General features: G+C 42.1%; 1 protein-coding gene across 3 annotated transcripts in view; it reads left to right on the forward strand.

Moving 5' to 3' along the window:
• LOC147126169 (uncharacterized) overlaps positions 1-9,499 on the forward strand; it is a 35,422-nt gene extending 25,923 nt beyond the window's left edge. For all 3 annotated transcript variants that reach the window (XM_086023211.1, XM_086023212.1, XM_086023210.1), the window contains exons 2-7: positions 1-2,194; positions 2,333-2,443; positions 2,531-2,699; positions 8,481-8,575; positions 8,682-8,772; positions 8,842-9,499. The exon at positions 1-2,194 is cut by the window's left edge and continues 314 nt beyond it. In XM_086023211.1, the coding sequence (XP_085879337.1) occupies positions 1-2,194; positions 2,333-2,443; positions 2,531-2,699; positions 8,481-8,575; positions 8,682-8,772; positions 8,842-8,971 (2,790 nt within the window). In that variant the 3' untranslated portion in view covers positions 8,972-9,499. The remainder of the gene's footprint in view (positions 2,195-2,332; positions 2,444-2,530; positions 2,700-8,480; positions 8,576-8,681; positions 8,773-8,841) is intronic.
• Positions 9,500-9,555: the final 56 nt, after the last annotated feature.

Here is a 9,555-nt window from a genome sequence, read left to right on the forward strand (position 1 = left end):
AAAAAAATGCCGTCCAAGTGTTCCGCTTCCAGACACCTTAAAGTTAAAAAAATGCCGGCCTTGAGCTCTGCTTCCCTAAACCTTAAAGATGAAAACATGCCACCCAAGAACCTTGCTTCCGTCCACCTTGAAGATAAAAAAATGCCATCCAAGAACCCAACTTCCGTCCACCTTAAAGATGAAAATATATCATCCAAGAGCTCCGCTTCCGTACACCTTAAGAATGAAAACATATCATCCAAGAGCTCCACTTCAGTGCACCTTCAAGATAAAAAAATGCCATCCAAGAGGTCCGTTTCCAGACACCTTAAAGATAAAAAAATGCCGGCCTTGAGCTCTGCTTCCCTAAACCTTAAAGATGAAAACATGCCATCCAAGAACCTTGCTTCCGTCCACCTTGAAGATAAAAAAATGCCATCCAAGAGCTCCGCTTCCGTACACCTTAAGAATGAAAACATATCATCCAAGAGCTCCACTTCAGTGCACCTTCAAGATAAAAAAATGCCATCCAAGAGGTCCGTTTCCAGACACCTTAAAGATAAAAAAATGCCGGCCTTGAGCTCTGCTTCCCTAAACCTTAAAGATGAAAACATGCCATCCAAGAACCTTGCTTCCGTCCACCTTGAAGATAAAAAAATGCCATCCAAGAGCTCCGCTTCCGTACACCTTAAGAATGAAAACATATCATCCAAGAGCTCCACTTCAGTGCACCTTCAAGATAAAAAAATGCCGTCCAAGTGTTCCGCTTCCAGACACCTTAAAGTTAAAAAAATGCCGGCCTTGAGCTCTGCTTCCCTAAACCTTGAAGATGAAAACATGCCATCCAAGAACCTTGCTTCCGTCCACCTTGAAGATAAAAAAATGCCATCCAAGAACCCAACTTCCGTCCACCTTAAAGATGAAAATATATCATCCAAGAGCTCCGCTTCCGTACACCTTAAGAATGAAAACATATCATCCAAGAGCTCCACTTCAGTGCACCTTCAAGATAAAAAAATGCCATCCAAGAGGTCCGTTTCCAGACACCTTAAAGATAAAAAAATGCCGGCCTTGAGCTCTACTTCCCTAAACCTTAAAGATGAAAACATGCCATCCAAGAACCTTGCTTCCGTCCACCTTGAAGATAAAAAAATGCCATCCAAGAGCTCCGCTTCCGTACACCTTAAGAATGAAAACATATCATCCAAGAGCTCCACTTCAGTGCACCTTCAAGATAAAAAAATGCCATCCAAGAGGTCCGTTTCCAGACACCTTAAAGATAAAAAAATGCCGTCCATGAGCTCTGCTTCCCTACACCTTAAAGATGAAAAAATGCCATCCAAGAACACCGCTTCCGTCCATCTTAAAGATAGAAAAATGGCATCCAAGAGCTCTGCTTCCGTACACCTTGAAGATAAAAAAATGCCATCCAAGAGCCCCGCTTCCGTACCCCATAAAGATAAAGAAATGCCACTCACGAGCTCCGCTGCCAGACACCTTAAAGTAAAAAAAATGCCATCCAAGAGCCCCGCTTCCATCTACCTTAAAGATACAAAAATGCCATCCAAGAGCTCCGCTTCCGTACACCTTAAAAATAAAAAAATGCGGCCCAAGAGCTCCGCTTCCGTCCATCTTAAAGATAGAAAAATGGCATCCAAGAGCTCCGCTTCCGTACACCTTGAAGATAAAAAAATGCCATCCAAGAGCCCCGCTTCCGTACCCCATAAAGATAAAGAAATGCCGCTCACGAGCCCCGCTGCCAGACACCTTAAAGTAAAAAAAATGCCATCCAAGAGCTCTGCTTCCAGACACCTTAAATTTAAAAAAAGGCCATCCAAGAGCTCAGCTTCCAGAAACCTTAGTCATTTGTCAGCAAATGGAAAGGCTGTATTTGTTGAGGGGAGTATGAACAAGTTTCTGGATCCAATTACTAATACTAAAAGTGAGGTTCTCAGCAACAGAGCTACCAAGTGGAAGAGAGCAAACAAGCGGAAATTGAAAGATTCCAATCTGGATAGCTGCTTTGAGACTCCGGCCAAGAAACCAGAAACCAGTCGCAAGGTGTCAACGCCAAACAAAAACTGTTTCATATCCCCTTGCATCCCTCCCATGGGACAAGACTTCCGTTTAGTCCATTTTCAGGTCTTATCGTTTGCAGAAACACAGCCCATCAAAGTGACAACCAGTGAATCTGTGACTTTGGAACATGCGGCATGTAAGTCTAGCCCGGAACCACATAGTCTCGCAAGGACTGCTCCATGTTTGTTCAAGTATGAGGGCGTACCTCATCAGCCTGTCTTTAACTCTGATGCAAATTAACTCTTGTTCTTCAATCTCTATGACCTCTGTAAAGGTGCTGATGCCAATGGTACAGATGAAGATATAGATGTGGGTTATTTGCCCATGTACCTCACTTCACCACTCCAGGCCCCAGCCTCTACTCCAATTCTAAAGGTTGCTGAAGGCAAGAGTCATCCTCCATTCAAAGTTTCTTACTCATTGAAAGTCACAGACACTGTTGTGAGAGGGCCGTCATTGGACTGCGCTGTAGACTCTTTCAGGGCCACTGTGGAGAAGGTGGGGACCGTCAGTCCCCTCATTCGAGAATCGTCTGTGTGCGGAAAGGAGGAGAGTGGTCCTGGGACCCCACAAGATCTTGACAAGGAGGAATTGCCTACATCTTTACCCAGTAGCAGTCATGTCTCCATCCTTTCTGGGAGGTTAGTCCTCTTGCACAGTTATTCTCAACCAATGTCCCAGGGCACATTAGTGTGCTGTGAGAGCTCTTTAGGTGTGCCGGAAATCATCAAATTTTCAAAACAATTAACATATCTTTGTTCATCCATCTATGCCAGTGACTTATAGTGACAGACAGAACATATAAAGTATATTCTATTAGATGACAGAATGTATGTAATTGACGTGTATCGACGTGTGATATTTTTGGTTGGTGGTGTGCCATGAAATTTATCGAAAATATGTGCCTTGGCTTTTTTCCTAAGAATTGCGATTGCGATATGAGTTGCAATTTTGAATTTCTTATTTATTTGCAAGGTCCTTCTCAAATGTATTTTAAAAAAAAATAAAAATTGTATTCCAACAAACAATATCAGTTATGTCTGTTATGCATAGAATATTGAGGTAAAGGAAAATGAAGCATTAATCAGAGATGGGTACTTTACCCTATTTTGCAGGTCCGTCCTCAGTCTGCGACCTGGGAACCCCTCCTTAGTCATAAAAATAATCTTCCTCATTCCCATCCATCCATCCATCCATTATCCGTACCGCTTCTCCTCACAAGGGTCGCGGGGCGTGCTGGAGCCTATCCCAGCTGTCTTTGGGCAGTAGGCGGGGGACACCCTGAACTGGTTGCCAGCCAATCGCAGGGCACACAGAGACAAACATCCGCACTCACAATCACACCTAGGGGCAATTTAGAGTATCCAATCAACTTACCATGCATGTTTTTGGAATGTGGGAGGAAACCGGAGTGCCCGGAGAAAACCCACGCAGGCACGGGGAGAACATGCAAACTCCACACAGGGAGGCCGGAGCCGGGATCGAACCCACAACCTCTGAACTGTGAGGCGGACGTGCTAACCAGTCGACCACCGTGTGCCGCCCTTCCTCATTCCCCATTCGTCCTAATCCTTTTAAAGCGCTTCAGTCCTTACATTTCCGGATTTTTTTTCTATCGAACATTTTATCGAAGGCGTTATCTGTTGATATCGGTCGTGTGTCTATCACGATACATATTAATATTGCATTAGTGTCTTTGCGACCGTTTGTGACCTCAATTTTCAATGTTGCCGACCTCCAAAATGGGAGTGGTACGGGAGTGGGACTCGTTTTCACCGGGAACGGGACAAGACAGGGTTTTGTCCGGACTGGAACGGGATGAGATTTTTTTTTCTTTCTGTGGGAGTGGGATAGGATGTGAAAATCAATTTCTGTGTCACCCTCTTGTTCACACTGCAGGATGTGATGCCCAGTTAGTGCTTGGGTGATATGGAAAATACCTTCAATCACGATATAGGCCATTTTATATCACGATAACGATGTACCACAATATATTTTCAGTTATTCTATAAAAAAATATACAACATGTTATCACTTCTTACCTTGTCTCACTTAATTTTGAAGTTACATTAAACCTTGGGACCCCATTAAGACCTATATCATGCGATCATACCTATGAGAAATGCATCCAGTAGTGCTGTTATATAAAATTATCAAATGATAAGGGAAGCAAAGTAGCCTACCTATTTTTGCTCAAATGTAGATATCAATCTAAATTAAAGGCATAAAAATAATGCTGCTCACAGGAATTGATTAAGATATAAAATAAAAAGATGAGCTTTACTGTAAGGTAAATCTGCGAACATTTATCTCAAAAGTCAAAATCAAAACTCATGGCTGTATTCCGAAAACAAACCACATTACTAATATATATATTCAATATACTATATGCATCCATTTTCTGAATCACTTCTTCTCAATGCCAATGCTTTGAAGTAGTATCTCAACTGTGTCATCATAAAGATTTACTGCGCACGCGTGACTGAACTGACGTTGTGACGTTGTGCAGCCTTTTCCAATATACAGTGTGTGCTGGTAGTCACGGAAGCAAACAGCTTTTGGTCCCCAACCTTTATTTTCATCATGATCACCTCCACGAAATCAAAAATACCGTGGCGATTGCTTCTCCAATTACACAAGCTGAAGCGGACAAGAGCATGAATGCGCACACGAACCCAGACTGGTTATATTTCTGACATTTAGCTACGCTAAATTCGTGTCAATTCAGGAGGCAGACGGTGGCTGGGAGCAAAGCAGCAGGCAGCCAACAGGCAAGCATGGATCTTTATCCCTCCTGGGCTAACAGTAGGATAACGGCACAGCTAATAGCAATAACTAGCTTTAGGCCGTTAAAACAAAAGGCGTTAGCACAACAACATTAGCTCCTTACTGTCTGTCCAGCCTGCGTCGATCTTCATGTCGCGGGGTTGCCTCCCAAGCAGTCACGTGTGTTGCCCCATTGCTTCGGCGTGAGAGTGAGCTAAGACCTCATCGAACACCGGGGCTGTCTTGAACATGCCAAAATGCACTTTTCGGTAAATTGCAGTTTTGCTTTTCAACTTTATTCTGAATACGGTGGCCAATGTATGAGAATGGTTGTTGTCATGACGACGTCTTTTTTTTTCTCTCTAACAGGGTGACACGTCACATATCAAATACATTTTTGCTCATTCTGATTGCTCTAGTAGTTGGTAGTGGTACACCAGTACTTACTGCAGGCTCAAAATGTCACATCATTATGGAATAACAGCAGAGACATTTAAATGACATAAATATTCCCAAAAATCAATGTAAGTTGACATATCATTTTTTGTTCTTTATTGTTAAATATTGTCCTAGAATATCATTATGTTTTGCAGAAGCTGTATTTAGCTATTTAAAAGAGATGTTGTTCACAAACGCTGTCTATCCACAATTGGTCTGTTAAGTGCAGACTTAAAATATTTTTTGTGGAACATCGTCAAATTATCGTTATCGAGATTTTTGAAAAAATATTGAGATATCGCTATTTGCTAGCGTTCACGACAAATTTGTATGCACCAACTGAAGCCCTAGTGAGCTGCAAAGTGGTCACTTAAAGAGGCACTTGGATGAGCTTAACATTGGCAATTATATAATAGGTTTGCATGTAAAAATGACATTAGTACTAAAATGCCCACCTCAAAAGACTCTAGTAATTTAAGGTCTTTTTTTGTAATTAGGTTTACGACAAATTTCCCCGCCCCAAAAAGGGGCGTGGCTTATGTTATGTTTTCGGTCTCAGCGGTCAATGTCACGCGAGGAAGGCATGCTTGGTAATATTGCTCACTTTGTCTGTTCTGTTGTCTAAAACGGTGACCGATCGCCACCAAAATGCAAATGTACATTACTATTCTTGTCCACTTCAGCCTGTGAAAGTAAAAAAGTGTTCTGCGCAATAGTTTGGATTTATTGACATAAAACGTGATCTCATCATGATCACCTCCACAAAATCAAAAATACCGTGGCGATTGCTCCTCCACTTTCACAAGCTGAAGCGGACAAGAGCATGAATGTACACACGAACCCCGACTGGTTATATTTCGGACATTTAGAGACGCTAAACTCGTGTCTCAGGAGCAGCAGCAGCAGGCAGATTGGAGCCCCCCGTTTCTAAAGGTAGGATTGGGAGGGCTAATAGCAGCAACTAGCTTCAGGCCGTTAAAACAAAAGGCGTTCGCACAACAACATTAGCTGCTTACCGTCCGCCCAGCTTGTGGAGGTGAAGGTGAGCCTGTGTTTTCATGTCGCCTCGCAAGCAGTCGCATGCCTGAGTGAAGCGGCGTGAGAGTGACGTAAGCCCTCATCGAACAGCGAAAAAAAAGTTTCGGCGAGGCTGACTGCACAGGCGAGTGTGGCCGCATTGGACCGTGCCATTTCGGCTGTCACCTTCCAAATTGGACGGCGCGTTTAAAGTAAAAAAACTGGGTCCATTCCTCACCCAAATACATGTGCACATCTACTCATTCCCACTTCATTGTAAATATCCTGACTGGTGTTTAATGCCTCGTCCGTTCTAACCGTGATCAGCAAAGAAGCAATGCTTTTTTTTTTTTTCCCAAGCAAAGAAGCAGTGTGCGCTCGTCCCAGCCTAAATCTATGTAGGTCTGCTGACTTCCACATTTCCTCATTCTTATATAAATCAGCCACGGAGAGGTTAATCCTTTTGATATGTTGAAGTGGGCATTAGTAGAGATGTCCACATAAATTTTGGTGCCAATTGATCGCCGTTTTTTAACGTTATAAGCAATAAAAGTAGAATGATTTCCAATGGAGCGTTTGGAATCGGTTGCTCGCGTGACTCCGGCCGAACATGGATAGAACGCTAGCGGGCGCGGCCATTCTCCTCATTAACAAGGGGCGTCATTCATGGAGTTATTTATTTACTAATTTCTCCAAAATGAATGGATAAATTAGAAAATGGCAACTCTTTTCATTTTCCTGATCAAAAAATATATGAAATGAACTTGTTAGTGAATACATGGCCATCCCCCACCGTCCCTTTAAGGTTGATCAGCAGAATCTCACGTGAGGAGCAGGTGGAAGGACCTTCACTCGTTTGCAGATGGAAAAAAAAAGGAAACAGAAAAAGGAGGTGGCTGGAAGCACGATCAAAAGCTTGATTGGGTTCTCATGGGCCTCGGACCAGTGCGGTCTCGGAGATTCGCCAGGACCACCGGGTGATTTTGCTGGTCTTCAATTTTTGGATTCGGATTTTGGCTTGTCTGTGACATGCATGGTGGAGAAACAGTCGTCAGCTTTTGCGAGTTGCCGCCGGAGGTTTTCAAGCGGACTTGGGAGCGCAATAAAAAATCCAGCCAAAAAATCGAAAGACAGCGAGAGAGCTGAGAGAACGAGCGGGTTGTTGAGAGAGAGAGAGAGAGAGAGAGAGAGAGAGAGAGAGAGAGAGAGAGAGAGAGAGAGAGAGAGAGAGAGAGAGAGAGAGAGAGAGAGAGAGAGAGAGAGAGAGAGAGAGAGAGAGAGAGAGAGAGAGAGAGAGAGAGAGAGAGAGAGAGAGAGAGAGAGAGAGAGAGAGAGAGAGAGAGAGAGAGAGAGAGAGAGAGAGAGAGAGAGAGAGAGAGAGAGAAAAACATACTCAACGAATACACCCCCTCCACAATGGCTAACTTCAAAATAAAGATTACCAAATAATACATTGAGTCATTCATGCCAATGCAATAGCCTTAGTGAACTATTACTTTGAAGTTGGCCCACGTGGTGGTGTAATGGCTACCTTGACTTCGGTTTTCGACGTATCGGCAGTTTTAATGCTTGTACCAACACAACGCAGTCTCGAAATCGTATTCAGTCGCTAATTTAAGACATGAACAAACCGCTGGTTAATTACGCTGTCATTGTATGATACGGCACAAGTCTCCGGCGTTAGTGGCTAGCAGCTGTTATTATTAGCTGGTAGTTCAACAGCTCCTCCTTGGCATTCCTTTTTTTTTTTTTTTTTTTTTTTTTTAACTTCTTTCTCTGTATTGTGGACCTAGATTACTTTGTAATGTGCTGTCCATGTTTTAAGATAGCTGACTCAAATTGCACGAGTCTTTTTCATTAAAAAATAAATAAAAAACGAACTTTGTCTTCATTTAATTTATAACAACACGTTTGCTTGATAATTGTAAGAAAACATTCAGCTCAAAATGTCTGGCAGGATACCTTGAAATGCATACACTGTACCATTTACAAAATTGCGTTAAATTGTTTTCTTGAATCCTAAACGGCCATATTAGACATTAGGAGTTGATTTTTTTTTATTTTTATGGGCAAAAGCGTTTTATAAAATAAATGAACATAAAGTTCTATTTATTTATTTATTTTTTATTTTTTTGGGCTCATACAAAAAAACCCGATCCAATAGTGAAAGTGTCTCATCACTGATCTGCAATGTTTTCCAGGCCGCTCAACACTCAGGCAGATTGGAAGCAAGAACAAAGGATGTACGTCCAGCTGATTTACAGACATCTCAGTGAGGCTTCAGATGCTGCTCAAGGTAATGTCAGGGCCTCATTTGAGCCGCTACACGGGGTGAACCGCAGTCACAACTACAGTGCTGTTACTAAAACTAAGTTTTAACAATGCTGATGTATTTTCTAAAGATGGTGCTCGTGAACTGCAAGGTCTTATGACACAAGTGACGCACAATTCCTTTGGAACACCATGGCAACATCCCTCTGACCTCACACGCAGGTACACCTCTCTGTTGCATTTCACTCTTGCTGCATGGAATTTATACATGAAAATTGCACTTCCGTTCAGGAACTACGGGCCACGCTTTAGGAAAGGCATTCCGAAAATATCCCTCGACGAATGGCAGGCCAAGTGCTCGGGAACTCACAAGCGTTTCGAAAAGGTGCCGAAAATCTTTCAAAGGAGTTCCATTTCCTAACTTTTTAATTCTTGGAATTGTTGTAGTGTTAGTTCTTGTTACATGAGCACTTTATGTTTGCATTGTTTCTAGACTGTTTTTGTGTTTTCAAGGATTACAAATTGTTAGAATGCTTTAGCAGAAATATCGATTAGAAAGCACATTTGTTGAATTTTGATGTGTAAATTGTACAGCTCAATAAGTAACATCGCTTTTTGAGCATTTAAATAGTTGCAGTTTTACAATAGTTGAAAGCATGCTAGTTACATATACCTTTAAAGTGCCTCGTTTTGTCCTTGCTGTAACAAATATTGGGGTGTGAATGAACAGTTGGAACAATTTGCCAATCAGAATTATTGTTTCATGGTGGGATAGTTACTTTTTTCCCTTTTTACTGTTACTGAACAATGGTACAGTAAATTACATTTTGAATTTGAGAATACGTTTAAATAAACGTACAACTACATGATACTTATTGATCCAATCTTCTGGTTGTCACTATGGCTGAACTCTGTAATTGATGCAAATAAAATATTGTGGCACTCACGAGTCAGAGTGAGTACTGAGCATCTTTATTTAAGTAAGTAAGAAGAATAGCTTACAAC

Source organism: Filicampus tigris, unplaced genomic scaffold (assembly GCF_054856515.1).
Source record: "Filicampus tigris isolate MCC_2025a unplaced genomic scaffold, RoL_Ftig_1.0 HiC_scaffold_25, whole genome shotgun sequence".
Taxonomy (NCBI): domain Eukaryota; kingdom Metazoa; phylum Chordata; class Actinopteri; order Syngnathiformes; family Syngnathidae; genus Filicampus; species Filicampus tigris.